General features: G+C 37.6%; 1 protein-coding gene across 2 annotated transcripts in view; it reads left to right on the top strand.

Annotated features, from left to right (window-relative positions):
• Positions 1–2,536: 2,536 nt before the first annotated feature.
• The window catches only part of LOC129776156 (protein Skeletor, isoforms B/C), a 76,345-nt gene continuing 50,918 nt past the window's right edge, over positions 2,537–27,963 (top strand). For both annotated transcript variants that reach the window (XM_055781625.1, XM_055781615.1), the window contains exon 1: positions 2,537–4,065. In XM_055781625.1, the coding sequence (XP_055637600.1) occupies positions 3,759–4,065 (307 nt within the window). In that variant the 5' untranslated portion in view covers positions 2,537–3,758. The remainder of the gene's footprint in view (positions 4,066–27,963) is intronic.

Genomic DNA, 27,963 nt, shown 5'->3' with positions numbered 1-27,963 from the left:
TATGTAAGGACATCTTTTTTTTTATCTAAGATGTAGTCTTGTACGAATCAGTAAGTTTGCTGATATTGGAACTCTCTTAGAATTGAATCCCTTGAAAATGTTGCATCCGTTAGCCATGCGCTAGCTTCCATTAGAAAGTGTTGTTATACGTATATTGGAAAGTTATGAACCACTCAGAATTTATTTTGGATTTGATGATGAATGATGCTCAATGAATATTTTTCCGTATATAAAAATTTCAGACAACGCTGTTACTGAATTTAAGACTAGGCAATCATGTTATAAAACTATTTAATTTCAATGATCCTTTGATCACCAACATGACGATAATTGATTCATAGAAAGTGTCATAGAAAGGAAGCATATGTCAATTGTTCCTTTTCTACAAAGTCATCCGAATATTTGCGATCATAGTTATATTCAGGATATTGATAATGAATTTAGAGATATCCGAAACCTGGATTTTGCTGACTTTACCATAAACGAGCGCAAGAATGCTTCTTTCGTTTGGGGTAGAATTTTGTTACCTAAAATGAATGACAATAATTTGGCATTTCCCAAATTGAAAAAAAGGAAAATTTTCTGATTCTGCCGTAATCCTCAGCAACCGTTGAACGATTGTTTTCAGAATATAATTTGAACAAAACAAAACTAAGTAATACGAGGGCAGTCCTATAAGTACTTAGCCTACAAAAAAAACAAAAACTTTGAAAAAGTGGCGATTTTTTTCTCAACATAGTCTCCTTTTAGCTCGATGCACTTAACCTTAACCTGCTCCAACTTCTTTGATCCATCTGAAAAATACGTTTTCTCGAGGTCTGCAAAGTAGGCCTCCGTGGCGGCAATACCTCCTCATTCGACTCAAATTTCTGCCCGGCGAGTGACTTTTTCATGTTTGGAAACAAAAAACAGGTCGTTCGGGACTAAATCTGGATAATACGGTGGATAGGGCAGCAGTTCATAGTGCAATTCGAACAATTTCGGCGGAATTTCCATTTTTTCCATTTTTTGTAAAATCCGCAGACACTTCCTCTTCCACACACGGTCAAAACAAAACTACGAGTCCGATTCGGCTGAAATTTTGACAGTAGTCGTTTACGAGAATGCACTACACGATAAGTAATCTCTGTTGCGATACTGACACCATCGGGCGATGAGGCTAAGTACTTATCGGACCGCCCTCGTAGAACAGGAACGAAAACTGTACGAGGAATTCTAGCTTCCAAACATTGTGTGGACATGCATGAAGAACAGTCTGGATTAGAATGACATAAAATGGAACATAAAAGTATAATCTTAAAATGTTAGTCACAAACATAACCAAGAAAATTAAAAATTACCTATTAACGCCACCGGGGTTCATTTTTTGTGATTTTTTTTTTTTGGAATAAAATTTATTCTGATGTTAATGTAACGGGAGGCTCATCTAACAAGGATAAGGAATCAAAGCGGCCCCAACATTGGCCTTAGAATGAATTTCATTACGGAAAAAAATGAAATAATAAATAATTAAATTCAAAATGAAAATTGGGCTCCACTGACGCCAATACGTAAGCACTAATGCTATATACTGACACTGTCACTGTATATCCAAATTTTCATTGCTAATATAAACATAATTGAGAAAATATTAAAAAAAAACAATTCTTCCAGCTTTCTGCCAATTTTTTCCAGGTTTCTCAAGTTTTTTTCCGGAATTTTACCATCTTTTTCAAAAATTTGGTTGGCATCTCTGACTGTACTTTGAGTGCTATTTTTTCTCGAATTTTTTTGTAGTTTATAAAAAAAACGAATACGTAGAGGTAGAGTGGAGCTTAGTAAAGCAGTAAAGCAGTTTTTACCTCTTGTACAAAACTTGTTACACTGGTACTCAAAATATTCATTTGATACGGATAATTTGACGTCGATTGATAATTTTGTCCCTGAAGATGTGTTTATTTTTCCCGCCGCAGAGTAAGCGTTATTTTCTACAGCAATAAAAGATGTTTCTAATGTTGCTAATTTATATATTTCAGCCTAATTAGCTCTGCAAAGCATTATTCTTGAATTTACCGCTTACTATTATCAAATTTGAATTCATTACTTTTATGAAACTACTTGTTAAGATCCCCCATTTTTGCTTAGCGTTTTCATTGTCTTTGCTTCATATAAACTGTCTAATTCAGCTTCGATGTCCCGAATTGTCAGATTGGAAGGCAAATATCATTTACACAATACACTTTGCAGTTTAATCTGTCAAAAAATAGGGCATATTCACGATGTTCAGTTCAACTCAGCTCATTTAAAGTTAAATGCACCAAAACAAACAGGCCCAAACTTATTGAAAACGATCCGAAGCTCAATCACCGTCATTGCGTTATATGAATTCACACCAACACTACTTCCATTACACCGAAATGAGAGGGAAAGCATTCCGCTACACATCTAGCTAGCATCATACTCATCGTCGCTACAACCGCACACTAGAAGAAACTTCCCTCATTCCGTTCCACACTCGCGTGGCCATTGATTTGGCGCGCAGAAAGCATCCAACCCTCTTCCGGTGGTGACGGTATGTAGCCGTAAGAAATCAACTCTTGCTCTCAACACAGTCCGTGAGGCGCCTCTCCCGCTCGCTCGGTATTTCTCTGAATCACTCTCTCGCTCCTGCCGTAAGCAACTTCACTTGGGGGGGGAACCCCTTTTGGGGCAGCTCAGCATACGCACAACTCCAGCGCGCGACCATGAGTTAGTCCGAGACGAGCATCCCTGGTGATAACAAAACAGACTCCACGGCTGCTGCTGTTGCTTCTGCTATCCAGTGGTAGTGTTAAAGGGGGGCAACCCGCAACAGTAGTTTAAGTATCTGGAAAAACAAAAATCGACATCAAAGCGCGTTCCTTTCTTTTGAAAGATTTTTCCTCGCGGATTAAAGGGGCGCCATTGGCAATTAATATTCCTGCAATGAACGGTGAATTTGGAGATTTTGTGATGGTGCGCTTGTTGCAGTGTTTGAAGGCATCCTTGCACTGATATGAGGTGAAAAATTAAACAGTTTTTATTTGTGAACTATTTTATTTCTTGATTTTTTGTCACACATATTAGACATTGAAGAAAAGAACGAAAAATTGGGTGCGGCGCAATTTCCCACACACAGAGTCAATTTGTGAAAAATTCAAGCAATAGCGCAATTGTGCGGTTGGAAAATGGTTTAAGCCCGCAGCAAATTTGGATAAGTGAGAGCACATTGTGGTTACCCACAACGGTTCGACGAGGGTCTGACGGCAAATTAACAATAATGTGAAAGTGCATCGGAAAGTGTTGTTTTATTTTATGTTTGATTATTGTTTCACTTTGCCCAAAACGAGCAGTGTTAACGTTACGTTACCGTAGTGAAAATTACTTAAGATCTGTGATACACCTATGAAATCATATGACAATAAATTACTAGTGTATAAATATAGGAAATATTTTGAATGTGAGCATAACTTAGCTAGCTAAAATTAAGCAACCAAGAAAGGAAGATCAATTATAGTGTATCCTAGCAAATCTATATTACAAAAATCAAACGAAGCTCACATCAACGTGAATGACCGCCATTTTGAAAACGCAAGGATTTTTCTCCTGTTACCGTCGCGCGCGCTCTCTCTAACTCTCGTCCGCTCACGTTAAGAACATAAACCGAGTGTCGGTTTGGGTTGGGCAACAAAGGAAGGGAACCAGCCAGCCACCCAAGCAAGGCGAATCGACCAACCCATCCGATCCGACCCGCCGCCATCATGCTTTCCCTAATCATCGAGAAGGGTGGCGGAGCCAATACATTTCCCAAAGGAACAGACCACCAGCCGACCCCACCACTATCCAGCGTCAATCGGGGGGTGTTCCGAGAACACCACAAGCGGGACAGCCAATGGCGCCCCCAGCCAAAGCCACATCATGGAATTAGCGGTCGTACAATTGGCACCGCTTCTACTGTACATACTACCACTGTCACTACTACTTCTAATACTACTACTACTGTTGCAAGCAAAGCCAGGGATATCGTCCTGGTAGGACTAGCACTGGCGCTCCTATTGGCCGTTGATGGTAAGTACATTGTGGATAAGATTCGACCGTTTATTTCTCTTGTAAAAAATTTTAAATACACAAATGGATTTCAAACTAATGATACAAATGTTATGTTCAGTAACTTTACTAATCTGTCTGTATTAATTGGAGTTGATAAAACGAGTTGCACTGAACGAGAAAATTGAATTTTGGCGTCAAATTCGAACGAAGCAATTCTGAATGATTTATTGAAAGCTCCGAAAATTTTTGTGAAAAACTCCGATCATAAACATTATCTTTTCCACGGGATTAGGCAGCCACCTTATTAAAAAAAAAATAGGAGGTTGTGTCCAAGACACGACCACTTTGTTGACGTAGAACTACGCTGTTGTTTTGTTCGTGTCGCTTGTTCATAAATTCGGATATTATTGATGATACCCCACACAATTGTGTAGCTCAGAACGTTAATGGAATGGCGTCAGATTGATGTAATGATTGCAATGCCAGAAACATCAGCGAGTAAGTAATTCGGTCGCAATATTCCCCTCGTTCTTCTTCTTCTTCTTTTCTTTTTTCACACATCAGGGGATTGTAATATATAGCAAAAAAAAACAAATAAAAAAAATCAAAACAAAAATTATTTGTTTACTTGGACACTCTACCCAGATATCAGAAATTACACTAACCCACAATGGTGCAAAAATGTCTAACGATGAGAAAGTGTGCGAAATTTTCAATAACTATTTCTCAAAAATTGGGCAGGAATTATCGAACAAAATTCCCAGAAATAACGACCACACACCGCATACCTATTCTCGATATGTCCAAAACTCGATATTTCTGCACCCATCAACTCCAACTGAAGTTTTAATAATAATAAATAAACTGAACAGTAAAAAACTTGCGGCCCTGATAGCGTCCCGGCACAATCAATTAAAGAAAACTCATCAGCTTTCGCCAGAATCTGCTCAGACATGTTCAACAGAATACTAACCACAGGTAGTTATCCTAATTATCTCAAAGTAGCTAGAGTAGTACCAGTCTTCAAATCTGGTGAATGCTCGAACCCATGCAATTATCGACCAATTTCAACACTTTCTGTATTCAACAAGATTTTTGAAAGAATGCTTGTGAACAGATCATGCGAATTCTTCGATATAAATAAAGTTTTCTACGAGTTTCAATACGGTTTCAGGCGAGGCTGTAGTACGACAACAGCAGTCACTGAGCTTGTGGATGAAATTATTAATGGAATTGATCGAAAAATGATGGTTGGTACACTCTTCCTAGAACTTAAGAAGGCCTTTGACACTATCGATCATAGTATATTATTGAAAAAACTGAACACGTACGGAATCCGAGGAACAATATGTAGCAGTAAATAATGCCAATAGCACATTGTGTTCCATAAATATTGGGGTACCTCAAGGCAGCAATATTGGACCTCTGTTATTTTTGTTGTATGTGAACGATATTGGCAATCTACCTTTGAAAGAGACTGCAAACTGTTTTCTGATGATACAGCACTATATTACCCAAGTCCAGACTCGGGAACTATAGTGTTACCTATTAAGTATGATCTGGTTCTTTTTGGGGAATACTTTCAGGCCAATCTGTCACTCAACTCAACCTGGCGAAGACTAAATACATTCTCCTAGGAAGAAAATAATGATAGGTGCTGATCCACATATTTTAAATGTACCTATTGAAAAGGTGCATAGATTGTCATTTTAGATTCAACCTTGTCGTGGAGCTTCCATGTAAATTTAGTCGAAAAAAAAATTGCATCCCTTTGTGGTATCTTGAAGAGAGTATCACCTTTCCTGCCTCACAAACGTCTAATCTACTTCTATTTTGCATGCATCCATTCCCAACTCCAATACGGGTTTGGTTTGGGGCTATGCATGCAAAACAAGACTTAACAAAATACAACATTGCAGAACAGGTGTCTCAAAGTAATTTATAGGCTACCGAGTCTGTACCCAACTCTAGACCTGTATCAAAATGAGACTCACAGTATCTTGCCTCTCATTGGATTGCGGGAACTTCAGTCCTTGAAACTTATTCAAAATATATCACACAATAACAACATACACCATAACATTTCTTTTTTATGGACCGACGCAATTCAACAGTTTACCTTCGCATATCAGATCAATAACCAGCATAGATTTGTTTAGGGCAAAGCTTCGCACATTATTTAGGGGTGCCTCAAAGCACTCGAAGTTTTGATTTTTTCATCCTCGAAAATCGAAAAAAAAATTTCGATGCCAGATGACTTAAAAATGCATAAAACGTCGAGATCTTGTGTTATCACGAAAAAATTTTTTTTTACCGAAAATCGACTTTTTGGGACTTAGGGCCCATTTATACGTTGCTAGTAGCTGACTTGACAGTGAGCAGCTACTGGGCCGGTAAATTCACTTGACAATCGGTTGACTCGCCTTGTCCGTTCACACAGTGTGAACTGATGACGAGAAACTAGATACTACAGCATTGGCTTACCAGGGATGCCAGATGATTTTTCAAATATACATCCAATAGTCAGAAACAGCAATCAGGTCCGAATTTGACAGATGATTGATCCGAAATCAACTTCTCTATTGGCAGTTTTCGTCTCAGGTTTTCAGTTGCATTTGTCATTACACAATTTTATCGCGAAATACACGCTGACCGTGTATTAAAATACTTTGTGCTGAATTTCTTCGAACTGAAGGTACTATCCCAGAAAGCAGAAAGGCAAGAGGATTTGGGCCAGGAATTGGATGCAGAGAAAAGGAGCAACAAATACAATATTGAAGGAACGCTACGATGATGATCCTCTAGAGTAGAGGGCAGTGTTGAGAAAAACACCTGAATAAGTGGAAGCACTGTTGGATTTCATTGGTCCAAAAATACAACGCCAAGATACACTCATGAGGGATGCTATACCTGCAAGAGTAAAATTAAAAAACGACATGGATGAGCCTTTCTTCTGGAATATCGTTCAGATTGTTGGTGATATTTTTTAGAATCTCGAAAGCATCCATAGCTAAGATAATTCCGGGAGTATGTGATGCTATAAATCGCAGTCTAAAAGACTTTTTCAAATTTTATTTATTTCGCCCTGCCAGCTGCTTCGTGTACCAATTTGTGAAATGAAAATGATAGTAGATTTACAGGTGGAATAAACACGCGTCAAAATTAAAGTAATTAAGTACATTTTCAACTTTTTTAAACCGAATATGCATTCTGTTTCATAGAACAATACTTTTTTTTGCAAGTTGTGAGTGAATTTTGAATGAATAATGATTCTATATTAGAGATTCTCAAGAAAAATATCTCAAAGCGTACAAAACAAAATAACAATGATTTCGTTCAGAAACTATGAGGTTTTTTATTCCTTTTTCCAATAATTTTCAAGTCTATAAATATCTTCGCATATTTTCAAATATCTTAAAAATAGAGACATTTCTTTACATTTGGCATCCCTGATTCGAACGCTAAATTTTGTTTTTGACGTTTTGAGGGATGCGAGTGCGAGTAAAATCAAAAAATGGGTGGGTTATATATCTATAATATAACCGCAAGGTTGACGTGGGACAACCTATGCTTAGCAATCATTTCAGTGAGCAGAAGATATGAAGGCATATCCTTCAATGCAATCTTGAATAACCGAGCCAAAGCGTTATGTTCGTACCCGTTCTTGTAATCCGTGTTAGGAAAATACTTTTCGAAGTGCAAAAAAAAACATGCGGGTGCAGAAGTACTTCCGACTTGCATGAATCAACAACTTCAACTTCTACTTTTTAGACTATAGAGGATTTAAACCTGAAAGTTCATTTGCCTCTAGTGTCTGTACGATTTTCCCAGGTCCCTAAGTTTAGGAGGCCGTGTAAAGGAAACATATTCTAGTTTGCACAGAGGCAAGCGAGTACAAAAGTACTCGCAGTTTGCATTCATTTGCAAAGCCGATTTCCCCAGACATCTTGGTTTTGAAGTCTGTGTTAGGGAAACACATTCCAGTCGGAACAAAAATGGCTAGACCGACTCGTATGCTTACCCGCCACAAACCGTCTGAACCCGGCTTTAGCCTGAGTGGCCAAAAAATTCAAAACTTTGAGTGCTTTGAGGCACCCCTAAATCATGTCCGATTGAGCTGAAATTTTGCACAGGTCATTTTTTTGGACTTTAACTTCTTTGAACTTTGGTTCTTTAAATTCGATAAATTTTTTTTCCATAACTTCATTGCCTTTTTAAGTCATTTACAATCGAAAAAAAAAAACGATTTTCCAAATTTCCTTTACTCCCCCCATGGAAGATTTTCGAGGATCAAAAAATCGAAACTTTGAGCGCTTTGAGGCACCCCTAAATCATGTCCGATCGAGCTGAAACTTTGCACAGACCATTTTTTGGGCCAATCAACAAAATGTATATGGTCGGTTTTTGAAATTCGGTGATGAAATTTTTCCCACACATCCATTGCCACCCTAATATACACATACTTCACACCCAAAAACTCATGAAAATAAAAGTTTAGAATCGTTCATTTCGAGAGTACGCATAGCATTTTTTAGTTTTGATAGAGTTTTCGATGAGGTGTTCATTTAATATACTCCAAACTTTGACCGATCGGCTAGAAAAAAGGCTCAACGTATCAATATGAAATGTTCACAGGAGTTTAGGGGATATACTAAGCTAAAAATTTAACTGCTAATATTGAAACTTACGCAAAATTACAGAACATTTTCTAAAACACTATGTTTTTTGACTTTTTTTTCTAAAAACGACGCGAAAAACTGAAATAATTTTTTTTCCTCAAAGCAACAACTTAACACTATACAAAATTTATTGGAGTTTTCGAAACTACCTTTCGGTTTGCGGTGGGATTAGTATCATAATCAAAAACGAAGAGAAATATCTCTGTGTGGAAAAGGCCTAAAGAAACGTTCTAGCGATCAAAAGTTAATCGAATTTGCTATTTTATTATTGCTAGTTGATTAACAGTTATTGCTAGTTAATACAGTTAGAAAAACAGAAAGAAATCGTTTTTTTTATTCTTCTCGGTATCCCATACCATACGAAAATTTTCCAAAACTTTTAAGGTTGAAACTTAAAAAAGATCAGTATACCATCTTCGTGCGTTGATTTTTCAAAAAGTTACAGCATTTCAAAAAACATCTAAACAATCGACTTCGCACTCTGTTCCTCTATTTCTTTTGCCGAGTGTATGTTATATTTTGCATGCTTGGAATCTGAGCCGGATGTTTCCGGTTTGAGGTCTGTTATACGAATCCGCTTCCATCCTAATTTAATTATTCGCGAAAGCGAGTTCTGTAGTAAATCTAGAGGCCCTTCCGAAATTTGTCAGCGAGAAGTAGAATCATGCTCCTTTGTTTTGGTCCTGGATTTCACTTCATCTAACCACCCAGCGAACATTAAATCGTATAACTAGCGTATATACAGCATCATATATTCCATGCTTTTTTGAAGGTATATGATGCGCTTAACTGGCATATACATGCAAAAGTGGAGGTCATATGACGAATTTCATGCCCACTCGACTGGCCGTTGGCAGCACCATCTCAGATAGCAGTGAAACGTTGTGGGTTAAAACATAGGTCATTTGAGCAACTTTGCATACTTGAAATATTCGGCAAAGAATTATACTACTTTTCGGAAAAAGACAACTTTTTTTTGGAAAATTTTTTACAAAAATTTATAATTCAAAAACTATGATACCTACAAAATACCAAAAAATTTTTGGAAAAAAATTTCGCTGACAAAAAAGATATTTAAAAAATTTAAATTCATTTTTCTCAAAAACGTATTTTTTTAAATTCCCAAAAATACAATTTCCAAGCCCTTACAATTTCCAACAAGTCGTCCATACATCGGAATATGGACACTTTTACAGGGAAAAAGTTTTTCGAACAACAAATTTTTCATATTTTCTTTGAAAAAAATACAGCTTATCCTAATTTTGTTTAAAGTCAAGATAGCGATATAGTGTGTTCGACAAAGTTTTAGACCTTGTTAAAATATAAACTTTTGTCGAAGACATTAACTTTCTACCTTTTATAGTTTTTGGAATATAAGCCATTTTAGAATGAAGACTCCTGAAAAAATAATGTTTTACTCGTAACATTTTTGTGTGTAAATTCTCACGTTTCACATGTTGTTGACATATTTCTAGATAGAGAAAAGTTAGCAGAGCATATAAATTGCGATAATTTATACATAAAAATGTTATGAATTAATCATCAATAGTATTTTTTCAAAGAAAAAAAAAGAAAAAGTTGTTGTTCGAAAAACTATTTCCATGTAAATGTGACCATCGTCCGATGTATGGAAAACTTGTTGGAAATTTAAAGGGCTATTTATATCAATTTTTTTCAGAATTTTAAAACATATGTTTTCAAGAAAAAATGAATATTAATTTTCAAAACATTTTTTTTCAATGAAATTTTTTTCCAAAAAAACTTTCATAATTTTTAATGAAAACCTGAGTCTTTACACTCTTCTTCTTCTTCAATGGCACTAACGTTCCTAGAGGAACTTCGCCGTCTCAACGTAGTATTACTTGCGTCATTTTTATTAGTACTTAGTTGAGATTTCTATGCCAAATAACACGCCTTGAATGCATTCTGAGTGGCAAGCTACGCGTGATCACAGTGCAAGTCGGAGGAAATTTCATTGACGAAAAATTCCCCCGACCAGAACGGGAATCGAACCCGAACACCCGGCATGTTAGTTATGACGCTAACCACTCGGCCAAGGGAGTCTTTACACTCACAACGTTTTTAACAAGGTCTAAAACTTTGTTGAATACACTATATCGATATCATGACTTTAATAACAATTTTTTTGTAAAAAATTAAGAAACAAAATTTGTCTTTTTCCGAAAAGTAGTCTAATTCTTTTTCGAATATTTCAAGTATGCAAAGTTGCTTAAATAACCCATGTCTTAACACTTTTCACTACTATCAGAGATGGTGCTGCCAACTCCTAAGACGAGTTGGCATGAAATTCTTCATATACATACATCACAGTTGCTAGCGAATTAGTTTGGATGAATATACGCCTTACATACATCTAGTACGACCATTTTCATACGTAAGTTATGGACTTGAGGTTCTGTGCCAAAATAACATGCTAGAGGTTTGAGCTCTAGACCAGAACTGATTTGTTTCACTAATGGCCTTAATCCTTTATTTACCCTGATTCTAATCATTGTCCTTGTTCTAAGTCTACCCACCTGGCAAAGCATGATCAGTATTGCTTCTACGGTTGTATACCTGGTGGTAGGTCAGGATGTAGGGATCTTAACTCGTATATACGATTTAATACAGGCGAACAAAAAAAACGAATAGCGGAAAATGTCCGGAAAATTAGAATTATTTTCAAAATTCTACGAGCCGTCATTTGTATATATGACAACATTTATGTTTCTAAAAATAGGAATTATTCGAATTACGTTTAGTGGGAGGGGGTATAAATATTCAAAATGAGTGGTGGTGTTGGTAAAGAAAATTTGCTTGACAGGATTCGAACCCCGATTTTGCACGACTATTTGGAATATAATTTTAGAGCAGTTAAAATTCGTACATATCATACGAAAAAGATTAAATCGGATACGTTTATCCCGGTCGTCTATTGAGTTTTAGTGAAAATATCTTGAAATTTATATAAAAATTGTCAAGCAAGGTACAGCTTTAAGTAATCAAATAAAATGAAGTAAAAATGTTCATACAAATTTTACCAATTTAAAGCTGCTTTCGGGCCTGCTGATCTGGTAGAGATAAATTTGCCTCCCTAAATCACCATATCACCATCAGATGTCGACACCGTACATAGACATCGCGGATCTTGATATGTTAAATTTCTAGTATGATGTAATATGGCCTCAATTACGATCCAATATGATTTACTGTTGAACGATTTTCCACAGTATATAATTAAATCTTTCACGTACTATATTGATTCATTTTATGTGTTTATGCGACTCACAAACAGCATCAAAAAAAATTCGTATAGATCGATTTTACGATAGTGTTCATCATAAAACCGATGCTTTTTACACCGAATCGAGACTTAATTTGTAGTGATTAATGTGCTTAGTGATTAATCTAGATTTTTGCATTTTATACGATTGTAGATGTATACAATGTATCCTTTGATCGACGTTATATATTATTTTGATTCGATCTCACTTTATAACACTTTATATATGTCACGTTCTGCGATATAATGTTTGCTGTGGACGAATGGATAGTTTAATGATTTGTGTATTGATAAAACATATTTTTCATGCTGGAATATCCTTTTTTCGTATTTGGATCTCATTTTAAAACCTTTATTGCGTTATCCGCGATTTTCGATATTCGCGGTTACCTTGCCAGACATATTCACGGATAATCTTTTCCAGTTCATTCGTCTCTAGCCTTGAGAAAAGCCCTTGGAAAACTTTACTTTCCTTGCATTCCTCCTCCACCCTCGTTGCCTTGAGAAAGGCACTAGATCCCTCGCCGTCCAGCTCGCCCAGTAGTCCAGTCGGTGTTCTCACGAAGAACGAATGACAGCTACAAAGTAAAAAAAAAATAATTATATATTGCTTTGTGTTAAGAAATGTATCTTTTCTATTCCAATTTCTGACTGTTTTCTTTTCATACAATAAATTATTTTGGGTGCAGGAACCGGCAATGAAATAGTTTGGTCGGGTTGGGTTGCTAGTGCGCACACCGAGCCAACTAAACAGTCAGGTTGGTAAAGAGTGCGCACACTAGCCAACTTTCGGTCGAATATTCTCGAAAGACTGTATTTAAATTGTGTTTGACAACGGTGAAGAGAACGGTGGAGGAAATTAAAAAGAGATTCAGAGGGCATTGAGTGCACCCCATTCTCAGTGATTCGCACGGCACGTATGTCGGATGCCAAAATTGAGAGCGCATTGAGAGCGAATGGGGAGCGGATTGAACTATCAGCCGATAAACAATCGTCGTGTGTGAGCAGATCGATTCTACCCACTACCAGCATTGCCAATGTTCCAGTTTAAACTGGATTCTTCCTCTTCCTCGATCCAGTCAAACAGTTAAACCATAAAATCTTCCAGTTTTTTAAAATACTGTCTAGTTTTATCCAGTTTTTATATGCGTGCTTCGGTTTTACTAATTTTATGTAAAATAAATTCACAACGCATAAATATTATCTATCCTTTTCATTAACCAATTTTGTTTTTTGACATTTTTCGTTAGATCAATTCAAGGTGTATTTACCTTGGATCGACCTTTTTTTTACACACTCTCAGTGTTATTTTCCACCTGCTTACACTTACGAACTCAATATGGTGTGGTGCCTACCCAAGTAGCAAGGGAAACCTTAGAAGGTAACCGAGAGAACTCCTCAAAAGTCAATCGTCCCGGCGATATTTTATGTTATTCATAGCCAAATTTATGTTATTCAAATGCCAAATTCGAGTTAGATGGAAAATAACGCAGGATTGACGTTAGGTTTGATGAAGTGATCTACAAAAACCGTGTGAATCTCATGCACCAAAATTGATTACATTGTCGGGCAATGAATACGAGATGTTTCATGTTTCATCCAAATAAAACCGTAATTTCCAGAGGTTCTAGAATAAAAGATCCTCAAATATTGTTTCACAGTAATGTTCGAGTGGTGGAAAACGTTATTTTGATCTGCTCGAATGGTTGTTTATGAACTACATATACATACTCCACGAAGCTTCGAAGAAAATTCTATTTCTCAAGCATTGGAATAGGTAAAAAAAATCATTTTAGATAAATCACTTCGAACTTCTTAACGATTTTGCAGTATCCAGTTTTCTTCCAGGTTTTTTGAATAGCAATCTTCCAGTTTTTTGAGAAATATCATTGGCAACCCTGCCCACTACTGTTCAAACGGACTGCCGATAGTTGACCGACTGAATAATTTGAATGTAATCGGGAAGCCTATCAAACTTTTTTATCGCCCGGTACTGAATCGGTGTAGTGTGCGCATATGCATATCGCTCCATACTGATTAAGTCGTTCGACCGATCTATCGGCCGACAAAAGTCTGCAGTCTGCGGGGGCTCTTAATGCGGGCTGAATGGGAATCTTGGCCCTGCTGCCAAGATTCCCAGTTGGGTGCAAATTTAGGCAACAAACCGCGGGAGCTGGGCAATCTAGCCAAAACTTCCTAGGGAGAACACAGAAAGAAAGCGAAACCTTGATAACGATGTGGTCATACCAGTTTATGTCTGGGCTGCTGTGCGTTACATAACGTATGCGTGGCGACCGCTCTCGTTCGTTCGTTGTAGAGTGTATTTTTATCTTGGAAATAGTGAATTGTAGTGTAATGTGTTGAGGTAAGATTTTGTTCTGATGAAAACCGGTACGCCAAGGGTGATGAATCACTCTTTTTTGTGTGGATTTGAATGGCTCGAGTCCAAAACGAAACTTTCGAGGTCGAATTGCTAAACTGCTCCTCCAACGTGACCAGTTTCGTCTTCCGGGATGAGTGAGGCACGGAACAGCTTACCTAGACCGAACCACGTGGTGCAACTGTGACTCGGAGAACGCATCAGATGAAGAATAATTATAGCGTTGTTTTGCGAGCAAGCTCCGTCTGTATCCATTCACAACCTTGACATCATTTTTTCCTTATGTTAAATAAGCCCTCGTCAATACATATTGAACATCATTGAGTGTGCTTTGGCTATATCACCGGTCGGCGAATCCGGGTTAATTGAGTTGAGCGCGATTCAATTATTTTCAATGCAAGGATAATTCTATCTTGCTATGCGCCGCGTTATTGATTCAAGGATTTCGTATGTTATCTCAGGTGACCTACACCGCACCTCGCACCGAATAGAACGAATAGTTATAGGACCTCCGCTTAGCTCGGAAAAAATGTTACTTTGTCATAAACAAATGAATGATGATGGTACAGAAGGTGCAAAAGCCTCAGCGAAGAAAAAACAAAGAGAGGTCTTTGAAATGTTGACACAACTAAGTTTCAGGTGAGCTCCGAGAGAGTATAATTATCGTGGGAATCAACAACAAAACGAATCAAAGAAGCGACCTCAATCGTGTTCCACGTTCATTACGGAACCGGGTCTATTCTTTCCAATGTAAAACCGTGCTTGTATTTTATGGCCGCCGTTGGAAGAAAGGGATAGATTTTTTTCCACATAACCTTGAATGTTTGTCTTTGTATGCTAATGCTAGCCCTGTTTTGTTCTGATAATTGATGCGAGAAAAACTAACAATCCGATGCGCAATGCGTGGTTGAACATATCTGTGATTGTGAATGCTTATGGTTGGATGTGATCAGATCAAATCCGATGGTCATTAGTCTACCATACTTTACCTGTGTTGTATATTCAAATGAACACGTGGGAAAGTGAAAACTATGAAATGCATATACTGGAATAAACCGTTCATAATTATAACATTCTCGGAATAACAAATTACGCAGAAACTCATACTTCAAATATGGTAATCGATGCAACAGCACAACGGTAGCATCAGGGAGCAATTCTAATTTTGAAATGTGATATATGTTTTGTTTTTCATTTGAGAAATTTGAGAAGAATGAATCGTGGTAAAATTAAGCTTACTAACAATTTTATTGAAGTAGGACTTCAAATTTTTGGAGTTGGTTGGGGACATCTAACGTGAGTGAATTACGCAAAAAAAAAGTTGTGTAAATAGCGAATAACACACGATAGCACACAAAATTCTGTGGTACAGACTAAATAGACTCCAAAAAATGGGAGAAGTGTGCTGAATGTGAAAATGTATTGACATTTTTGTGCATAGATAATCAACGTGGGTGCCCACGTCACATCCACATCACAACCACCAACATTAACCCTTCATAGTTGTATTGAATGTTGATTTGGTTGTCGTATTGGTCGGAATTGAATTCCTTTGAAATAGATCCTCTTATTTTTCCACGCTAATAATCCTTTGTTTATACCGAGTACCGTTATGTATTATTCATAGAAGCTCCGTATGAATTTACTAACGGGTGGCAACTAAACTTTTGGAATTTTTTCCGAGGCATAGGCAGGGTTACCATATCTGCATTAATAATCTGCTTCGCTTGAAGTTATATTCTGTAACCAATGAATTTACATTCGGTGGATATGCTGGACATTGTTCGAGAAAGTTATCTGCACTCCATGTCGGTGTCTTCTTTGTCTTATGAGCTGAAGCAAAATATTGCTGGAAGCAAGATGGGTTATCTCCGTGAAAGTTTGAAGTATGAGGAAGCAAATGATTCTTCAAAACCTACTCGAAGTAACATCCTGTGTAATATTTATACGTTAGGAATGTGTTATATTTATACGTTAGTAATGGAGAGGAAGTTCGCTTCCCCAGACCATGAGTTTGGACACGCTCTAAAAATGTTCTACAGTAAGTTTATCCCTCGGATTATCAGTAAGAACATTCACATGCACATGGTCGCTGTGCTGATTGTGACTGTCCTGAAGGAAAAGAAAATTTCCATGATGGATTGTTTACTTGCTCTATACGCGCTCACAAACCACGTACTCGTTGATTCTTGCACGGGTCAAGTCTAATTTTAAACCATAGAAAATTCAGACAATTGCTGTAGTTTACCTAGCGACCAGTTGCCACCAGATCAAGCCGGATTTTGTTTGATCACGTTTTACTCCGCCACGTTGAATCACGCACTTTGTATGGTCATTCCTTGTGCAGCCTCCATTGTGGCACACATTGACCTTTCCAGGCTCTTTAAGGTACGGATGAAAAAGCACCTCAAACTGGAAAGGTCATATGTTCTAAGCTTTTTCAAGTGCAATTACAAAATAAACTTTCATACTGCTTCCATGCTTGCTGCGGAACGTGAACAAATGAAATTGTGAAGTCGCTACAGCGTTAAATAGTCAAACGGATACACACAAAACTGACAATAACATTTTTTCCTGTAGAAATTACACTGCTACTATAAAACGATGATTACGATTACGACGCGTAAAGATTTTTGTAAGATAAAAAGTAAAGGAACTAAGCTATTGAAACTGTCAAAATAAAATTGCGTGTTCTGACTCATTCGGAAAATGTTACATTGTTACGGGCGGAACGAATGAAAACCGAAAAAAACGTCCATCAAATCAAAAAACTTCTGAACAATAATCGCGTACTGACTATCAGTGGATAGTTTGGACCTAATGAGGCACATATGAGGTGGAGCAGTAGGCAGAGTATATTTGGATTGGTAAACAAAATAAGGTGTCGTAATTATTTTTTTTTTTTTTCAATATGAATGTATATACCAGGGTCGTTCAAAAAATAAGTTTCAGTGCCTCAGAAATCGCGATATACGAAAAAAATAAACGAATCACATGTTTTCACAAATTGATGCTAGCGTTCAAAATCATAGGGGTCCAATTGACATTTTGACAGGAACTGAAATTTCAGTATTATTGAGTAAACTTAATTAAAATTGAATTTTACTTTACAATTCTGTTGCACCAAATGAATAACGATGCGAGGAACGAAGCCTATTGATTGCATATCCGGGATGTTCCTATCAACGGGCACAACGCTCGAAGCCTCCATACAAGTCTCAATCGCATACATCTTCTCTTTAATCAGTTCAAATAACCCATTCGGAGTGGTTTCGACCAAGTGACTCCAATGAGGAATAGTTCTTTTCGTCGTTATATTAACGAATTACCAGAGAGCGAATGCAATACTTTGGATAAAATGAGATGTTTCTTTTCCATTTAATTATCGGTGTCTTATATGGTTTCATATTTATATTACTAGAAATAATGAAAACAAAATTTTATTGCTGAAAAACTTCATATCGACAACTGTTTCTATTATTCTATATTATATTAAAAGCACGATTTCATATACCCCCTCCCCCTTCGTGGATAAGCGTGGACATTTCTTATATCCCTTTGTCCACGTGGACAATTCTATTTTCAAGAAAATAATTGAATTGCGTTTGAACATCATTTCAATTATATTTTCTGTTTCATGTTTTTTTTAAATAATAAAAAATTAAGGGTTGTTATGTTACTTGTAATGTTCTATGGGTATGTTTTGCGCTACATTAGGAGAGAGATGGTCCAAAATCCGTATTTTTTAGCGTTATGGTGCATTGGTGCCCAATGCTATAGTAGTGATTTGTTCTTTATTCTTTGAAATCTTAAACATTACCCGGGAAGTTTGTTGTATCGCTCTTCAGTTCCGTTAGAATTCCATTTATGTTGTTTTCGGCTAGCTTTTGTTCATAAAAAAAAGTTATAATTGTTTCTGGGTATAAATCCTGCATCTCAAAGTTGTTCAGTAATTTCGTTATGAATTTACGAAATGGTCGACAGGGAATTGCTTCACACTCGTTAACGTGAAGCTCCCGTTTTTCCCGCATTCCAATATCAGAATCCACGATCGCAAAGGTCAATTACTTTTAACTCACTCTAGTCGATAATCTGAAAATGCTACAGTAAGTGTATTCGATAGCTTCGCCCACATGTTTGTCGAGCCGTTCTACATTCTAACTCTCAAACAAACTGCATCACGCACATTCTCTGAAAGGAATTCAATTTCCCAACAGCATTGCTGGCTCGAAAAGTCACGATGATATGGTTGCAATAGTAAAATTGTCATCACGCTGTTCAAGTTATACAAAAGTTTCGTAATGTGATGTAATTTTGGATCGATCAACACCCAAGTTGTCGCTTAATCTAAAAGTCGGCAATCAGTGACCAATTTCAGAGCCCATTCACTTAGCTGATCCGCAGATTCATCACCCCATAAGTTTGAAATTGATATTCGCTATTTAGTATCGTCTTAGCAACTATGATACACCCCACCTCTACAGAACACAAAACTAAGCTGAGTAGTGTACCAATGATCTTCGTGTGTAATTGCTTGGGAAATGTTTGGTTGGTGGGAAAGCTCGCGCCGGTTTTAAGGAAAAACTTAATTATATATTTTCTACCGGTTGTTCTACAATCATTCGTCAAAAAATTATCATTGTGTTTTTATACTATCCGAAAAGTCGCAGTTCTTGCGCTTAAAATAAGTGGGCAATGGTCTGAATCTGAGTCATGCGGATAGAATCAAAATGGTTGCCAAAAAGAATCAAATAGAAATGTCAAAAGATATCCAATAATCAGGAGGGGAAAAAAGTGTTACTTTTCTTATAATAATCCACTACATAGAGAAGGTATTGTTATAAAAGGCAAAAATAATCGAATTAAATAAAATGAATGAGCTACATTTTTGATCAATTAATGCTAGCGTTAAAATGATACAAGCACAATAGAAATTTTGATAGATACTGAAATTTCAGTATTATTGACTTCTAAACTTCTCTAAACTCAATTGTAATTCAGTTTTACTTCTAGCATAATTTTTTATGGTCTTTTTATGATTCTGAACACTAGGATTATATTATTTGAACTATTTTCTTTCATTAAAACAACTTAAAAATACGAGTTACCCAATAAATTTATTTAATTTCAAATTCGGTCACAAAAGGTAAATAAACAGAGCCCGAGCCATGAAAATGTTTGCTCCATCTATAGGAAAAACGTTTGACAGCATCGGAAACCAGACAGTATGGGAAAAAAGTTGCGAGAATTTTTTTTTCAAGGAAAATACACTTGAAAAATAAGGTCAATTGAGTCCGCATGACCCATGTTTGAATAAGTAATAATCTGAAGGTGCTATATCCAGCAAATACGGTGAGCGGAAAAGCGCATTCCAGCCTAATTTCAAAATTGTTTACCGGAATGTCAAAGGGACATGAGGTCGCACGTTACTCCAATACCACCAGACACAGAGCATGATACTCTTCGAAAAAAGACAGGCTTTGCGAGTAGCTGATGGTTTTTGTCAATTTTCCTAAAATTTTTCCATTCAAAATTGTTATCACGATTTGCAACAAGAACGGCAAACGGAAGCTCAATAGGAACCCGCACTAAGGAAATAATGTCGAGCATTTCTAATAAAACAATACTAACAGTTTGTTAACCTCTCTACACAGTACCAGTAACTGCTGAATTGGTTGAATAAATTAGAATCGAGAAACTTACAGATCAGAGGTAATGAATTTAAAAAAAATCATTTTATGTGTCCACGTGGAAATTATCTGTAACCCCTCACCCCTCACCGTGGACAAACGTGGACAGCTTCATAATCCCTACCCCCACTAAAGTTGTCCACGTGGTATGTGGACAGCCCCTTAGGTTATCTATTTTTTTTTCCAAAATTCATATTTTTATTAACGCTCATATGGCGTCAGCCTGACAGGGCCGGGAGTTCAATATTTCGACAATACAACTTACAACTATGTTAGTAATATGTAACCGATTAATCGCTGTTGGCTCGAGGTTAGTATTACAAGTGTTCTCATAATTGGGATGTTGCAGTCTGCAATGCGCCCGACACAGGATACTTCTTATTGAGATGCAGCTGACCATTAATCAGCAACGCCCCCCTAGTCTGTACCCCATATCTAGCGTGGTGCGTCTTTCTCGACTCGAGGAATCCAGGATAGAATGGTAACTAGCCGGCAGAATCATCAGCTCGTGTAGAGTTGCCATGAGCGGTACAATCCTCAGCTATCTATCTCAGGCTATCTAATTAACAAAGTAAATATTACCTATTTAAGCATGACTCAACAATTTGTCGTAACATCAACCAGAAGTCGCTGGAAGTCTACGAAGAAATCCGTCAAATTAATTAGCACTTCAGTCTTCATCAACCAGATGTGAGGCTTCACCACATTTCTCACGCAATTCAGCATTCGTTACGCCATTATATGCATTTTCGATTTAACAAAAATATTATGAAGACTTTTGTTTTCAAAAAGTTCGATTTGAACAATAGTACCACTGTCCAATTATTTTGCTGAAATTTTTCAATGATGTTGATAAATTAAACAGATTAGCCGAGTTACTGAGACATTATGTAAATCACTCGAACATCACTTCCGCTAATTGCTACATCTCTGATCAGTTACCCAAACATACACACCTCATAAATCACAACCACCAGTCTGGTCCCAGTTTCCCGTTATGGCCACATACCCATACCATTATTAGCCGTCAATTTGCTTTCCTGCCATCGTAGCACAATTTAATCGCCATAACAATCATCCACGAGGCAAATGTACCGCTCATAGACGATAATAAACAATAATGTCGCTATCTTCCCCGGAACATCGTTATTATGTGATCCCCTGCTTTCATAACTTTTTATGAACTGCCGCTTCCACCACCCTCAAAAACGGGATCATGGAAACAAAACACTGCCAAAGAAGAATCCGTGTCTAGAAATGCTCTTTCTCTTACATTGCCAACCAACCGGGAGCCGGTGAGTGAGCACGTTAGCCACGTGCCCGTGATAATCATGCTCGAATTCAAATTAAGTCATAAATAAAGATCTGCGCTCGTGTTTCACGTGAAGTATTCCGAGGGTAGATTCCTTAGATCCACCCACACCCCACCTCTCAGATCAAAATCAAAAAATTTCCACCACTTTGTCACGGCTGTTCGCCGGTTTGTTATTGATGTTGTGATTCACACAAAACTTATCATCACTTCAGTGCTGCCAGAGCGCACAAATTAATGAAGCAATATTGCTATTTTACCGAGCACAAAAACGGCAGCCCTGTGCTCAAATCAGTTATTCCTCTCGCCAGGATCCCTACGTTTCGGTCGATACAATCTGTCAGTGGTAGAAATTCACCCTCTCGCTAGTAATGAACACCGTATCCAACGGTGCCAATCTTCCCCTCGGGGCTGTTCTGTTCTGCTGACGTATTCCCGTTTTGTTTGGCTTATCTACCTTCCATAGTAAACTTGGGTACAGAACCGTTTTTTTCCCAATTACTCTCCGTTTCTGTTCGATCAAAAGGCAACAAAAGCCGAACACCGAACAAAGGGCGAGAAGCGAAGTAGCAATATCATTTCTAGATCTAGTTATTAAAAATTATATCCCCCGATTTTTGCTACCGTATCAGTTATACGGCTGTTTATCATCCCCTCCGTTCCCTACCATCGATGCCTTTCACCGTCATCATCGTCGTGAGGGAGTTTGCCGATATATACTCGTATATGCATGAGCTTTACGCATCATCGCCTTTCGATCCAGACTTCGCCCCAGGACTTCCAACATGGTCCATCCTGTGGCAACCCCACACGTAATCGGTCACTAGAAATTGGATGTGAAACCTACAAGGTTTAGCCATTTATGAACTTTCGCCACCCCTCGTCTTCCCCTCGTGTCGTGAATGTCAGCGCTGCCACAGGCCACATAACAGGCTGTTCTTGGGCTTCGGTGTGTGATTTCGGGTTTGATTTATGGTCGCTCTGATTTTAACCTCTTCGTTTCTGATACAGCACTTGCATTAATCACAGTATTTGTGGTGTCGTTTTATGACTGCAACCGAGGAATTGATTTTCGATTTAGGAATATCACTGATTTGATTTTATATTCCAGTGAATCAAACGCATTTTTTAAGATCTTTCACGTTCAGGTAAAGTTTTACCCGAATGCGGAAAAGGTGCGGTCTGACCAACTAACCGATTTGAGATAGAAACAATTTCCATCAATCGGGGCCACTGTTATGTAATTCCAGCTCAATTGATTAGGTAACGACGCTTGCAGCGTACCAAAACATTCCAGTTTTTTTTCTCCTGAAAATGAATGTTAAATGGTGCTGCTGCACAAGTATGGTTCACAGACGAGAGAAGGCGTTTGGAATAGCTAAGTCTACCCAAGGTGTGCGAAAGTGAAAGTAAGTGACACCGATTCGTACGCTCAAGAGTGCTCGGCTTTGAACGTGTAACTATTGCGCTCGCTGAAGCAATCGTTTCGGGCACATGGGGCTGAGGTATCACTGGACTTTGATAATTTCTCAGAACATGACAGCCTGATCGCGTATGGGGTTTGTTTTGTTACGATTTATTATATTTTGAAAAAGTTGTAACATATGAGTTTCTAAAAGAATGTTGGACATGAAACCGACGGTTCAATTTTGTTCATATTGAACTGCGAACACTGCCCTTAAGTTTTGAAAAACATAAGTTTCCAAAGATACAATTCAAGTTCTTCTTAATATGTTCCTATTCCTTCCACTTTCTCTCCAAACCCAGTTCTCGTTCCAGCTTTACGAATTAAAATTGTCCGGTTGATGTTTTAAATGTTGCTAGCAGCTTGTATGAATTCCCTCGATTTGACATGTATGTTGTTGTATCTAATAAAAATATCTGGGAACACGGGAGAGAAAAATAAGACAGAATATTCGGGACATAAAAGGTACAGTGTCGCCGTCTATCGGATTTAATGATTGTATGATTCAAATGTAAACAAACCATGTGTTTCCAACTGTACTTTGAGTTCCATTCGAATTCTTTTGAAGCTTATAAAAAATACGAATACGTAGTGGTAGAGTGCAACTTAGTTATAATTAATAAAATAACTCCTAAATATTTTCATCAGAACGTATGGAAAATAAACATAAAACGTTGCAAGAATTGTCCTAACAATAAGAATATTGACTCATTTGATCATTACGCTGAAACTAATTGTCGCTCGATTTATATCATCGTTTCTGATTGTAAATGACGATATCAGCCAGCCATATCGTAATTTTTCATAGAAAACGGGTGAAATCTGCTACCTCGAATGACCTCAATGGCTTAGGATGAAGATTGAGCCGTTGATAACCAGCGCTGTGTAAAGATTTCAACCATCCATGCCATGCCAAAGCAGGTGATAAAAGAGAAGAGTGCAAATGATTATAGGTCGCATCTAGCCATCAGTGTTTGGCTTTGTGTGTGTTACTTGTTTTCGTTGCGCGAAACTTAGAACTTGTTTATTTCCTGTACATGTGAATAGTACACCTTGGATACTTTTAGTTGCCATTCGTATTTGCTCTCGCGCGCATCGACTCTGTTCTGATGCAACGTGGCTTTGTTGACGGTTTTGACCGAGAGTCGAGAATCTATTTTTCATAACCGGTCATTCTCGCGATGTTTTATTTTTATCGCTGTAACTGTGTGCATCTGTTAGACACGTGTTTGACGCGTTGTTGAATGGCGATGCACGGACGATGCTTCTCGTTAAATACTCAGTGCAATGCGTGTATTGATATAAAGAAACAAAATGCGACATATGACCAATTAGTGTATTGTTTTCTCAAAGGCAAGAAAGAATTGTTGCTTCTCGAAATGATTCTACAAAACCACGCAAATCATTAAATCTTTTCAGGATCCCCCGAACTTTTTACTAAAAAGTTATCTATGAAATTTCGACATATTCGCCAATAATATCCGATCAGTTTTATTAGATTAGCAAATAAAGAATCAAATATGAAATAAGTTTGAAAAAAAATATCGATGTGTTTTATTGAACTTGGGTTGAGTATTCAAATTAGATGTTCGTTAAATAGAGAAAAGAAACTATATAAGCAGCGTTTCAATAGTTTCTTATATTCATCTATTAGGAAACCCTAAGTGATAAGATAGTATCATGAAAGGCATGTTCAAACTCTACAAATAATTTGAGTCAAATGTAGATTTAGCTTATAGCACATAATACTGGTAATTGTTGATTTTCGAGCGATGTATGAAAGCTGTACTACGTCTGTTATGCGTACAAACAGTGATTTTTCGAAAACGTTTTTTTTTTCAAAATTGCTCAAATGTTTTCGACCAAAAAATGTTTGTTCGCATGTTAAGCTTACGTATATGTGATACGTAACAGCGAAAAAGTCGATTTTGTTCATTTTGTCGTTTACGTCTCCTATACAAACATGGGCAGTGCAGAACATTCTACTTAAGTTGACATGGGCAGTGCAGAACATTCTACAAATCATGACACAAAAGAGAACAGGACAACTCTGCATCGGTTCACACTTCATGATACACGAGCAAGCAAACCAAAACGTTCATGATGGGTTTCGGTGCAGAAAGTTTTTTTTTTCTATGCCTCTAACTCGTTACATACGGACTATGCGATTGGAACGATTCATATTGAATTACTGCAACAAATACTGTTCCATACTAAAGTCTTCTTCATTTAATATTGGAACACAAACAATTGCGTGTAGTTCAGTCATTTATTAACGAATTCATAATTTGTTTTTCATACAAATGTAGCATTTTCTTTACTCTTTCATAAAAAAAAATTAAAAAAATTATTCATTGCTGTTTCGAAGAAATTCTCGTACTTTTTCCGTAATACGGCACATTAGGCGGCGCACACCCTTTTCGTCCACCGTTTTGGCGATTTGATTCCACCAGTTCTTCATTTGAGTCATGTTCCTAACAAGTTTTCCCTTTGCCTTAAGCCTCCGCTTCGTGATTGCCCAGTATTTCTCTATCGGCCGGAACTGGGGGCACTTTGGGGGGTTGAGGTCCTTCGGTATTACGCTGACCCCGTTCGTTGCGTACCATTCCATAACCGTTTTGCTGTAATGGCAGCTTGCGAGGTCCGGCCAAAACATTACTGGACGGTCGTGGGCACGAATAAACGGCAGAATCCGTTTCTGTAGGCACTCTTTTTTGTAGACTTCTGATGTCATTGTCTTGTCAGTGAGAAAGACTTTGGTTTTCTGTCCACAACTGCATATCCCCTGCCAAATCATGTACTTGCGGGCGAATTTATCCGCAAACACGAACTTAAATTTTGCAGGTACATCCCCCCGAGCTGTCGCCAAATAAAATTTTTGACCTGGGATTTGCCCAAAGTCCGCCTTCACGTAGGTCTCATCGTCCATCAGAATACATCCGTCGAACTTGGTCAGCACTTGGTCGTACAGCTTTCGAGCACGGATTCTGGCCACATTGTTCTGCTTCAGCGTCCGATTTGGCTGTTTGCTGGCTCGGAATGACCTTATTCCTTCCCGGAGACGAATTCGTCGCACCGTACTGTGCGCGGCCTGGAACTTATTGGCCAAATCGCGGTCTGAAAGATTGGGATTCCTCTTGACGGCCTTGATGACTTTCCCACGCAGTTTCCGGTTGACAGTTCCACTCCGACGCTTCGAATGCGGCTTCCGAGCCGTCGTCAATGTTTCCTTGTACTGCTTGATAACACGCCATACGGTATTTCTGGGCATTTTAAGCTGTTTAGCTAGCTTAGATGCTGACAACAATGGATTTTCAAGAAAACTGTGCACAATTTTATCTATCCGTTCGGCTTCCATGGCGGTTGTTTACAAAATGCTATCGTTTGGTGTTATGACATAAATACATGGTGAAAGGTAATGAATTTCCCGATACGTGGGTGAAAAAAGTTTCCAAATCCGTCCACTAGAAGCGCCACAATGAGCAAAAGAATTTGTTCCAATATTAAATGAAGCAGACTTTATGTGAATATTTATCTAGCTAGATACTCAGGGAAGGGTAATCAGATTATGTTTTTCATGTTTAACGCTGCTATCCCTTGTAATATATGTATTCGTATAGACCGCAAAGTTTTACTAGCAACACCGCTCCAGTGAGAAACAAAAACTCTCTCGTTTTAGCTCATCTCCCATTCACCGCTCTTCGCAAATGGTAACCGTATGATGACGTAATTCTTCATGTATGGGAAGGGTGGTAAAGACGGATACCCTAAGTAAAAGTTGTTTTTTTTTCGTGAATTTCACAAAAAATACAAAGCTATCTCACCACAAATTGATTAGGTCTCTTTTTATGATATAATTTGTCTATGAGGTAGAAATTTTGAAAAATGAATGTGTCCGGCATCTTTGAAAAAATAAGATTCGGGGAAAGACGGACACTTGGCGGGAAAGATGGACACTTGGGGTGGGAAAGATGGACACTAACAGAAAATTCACGTTTATGTACTCGATAAGTTTTGGAGGTCTTCAAATATGCCTTCAAGACAATCTAACAACAAAAATAGACTAAAATCAGCTGAATGGCTTGTAATTTTTCTCATTTTTTCATGTCTAAATAAGCTTTCGGTATTCGGAATGACAAATTCTGAATGACAAATTCGGATTACTTTTTAAAAACCGCTCTGCTGATTCGTCGGTGGGCATCTGTTAATAAGAGAAGGAGGAGATAAACAAATTGTTTTCAAAACAAAATGTTTGTATTTGTCGGTGGAGCGTCCGTCTTACCCGACTTGATTAGTATTTACTTTTCGTCAATATTTTTGGAGTGAAAATGAGAAAACTTCACTGCTGATTCGATGAACTGGAAGAGAAGAGATGGTAAAACATTCACGAAACGAAAATACCCCAAAAAATTACTCGATAACAATGAGGACCTTTTTTTTCTCCAGACGAAAACTCACATCGAGCTGCTCTTTGTAGATTACTTTTTTGTTTTTATTTACAATTTTGTCTGTGCAGCGGTTATTCGCTACGAATAACCGATATGTGCGGTCCAAATTTGTATACTGTATTTGTATGTATAATGTGTATAAGTTTACAAATTTGTAAACTTCGATATAACGTACATTTCACTTTCAAAATTGTACGTTATATCGAAGCATAATAAAGTACTCACAAACGTAGTCTATAATACATTATTGTGTTGCTGTTTTAGTAAAGTTAATGAACAACTTCAATCAGAAGACGAAGCCAGCCTTTCTCATGATGTTTCCCTTCGTACTGTTGATTGAAGCTGGATTCATTTAGAATCCGGATTCACAAAACCAGCTGTATTTCGGGATTGATTGAAGGTACAAAACTTGTTTTAGCATCACAATACAGATAATTCATTGTTCTATCAGGAAAAAAAATATTGAAAATTTTTTTCCTTTACACTTTGGAAATGTGTACGTTATATCGAGGTAAAATGTACGTTATATCGAGTGACGTTATATCGAGGGTACGCTATAACGAGGGTACGTTATATCGAAGTTTCCCTGTACATGCTTCGAAAAAGGTGTGCGATGTTAGGGACAACTCGGAGATGCAATCAACAGGCTTTATTCCTTG

This window comes from Toxorhynchites rutilus, chromosome 1, assembly GCF_029784135.1.
Source record: "Toxorhynchites rutilus septentrionalis strain SRP chromosome 1, ASM2978413v1, whole genome shotgun sequence".
NCBI classification, from domain to species: Eukaryota; Metazoa; Arthropoda; class Insecta; order Diptera; family Culicidae; genus Toxorhynchites; species Toxorhynchites rutilus.
The sequence above is the reverse complement of the archived record's forward strand: the minus strand, read 5'-3'. Positions and strand labels throughout refer to the sequence as shown.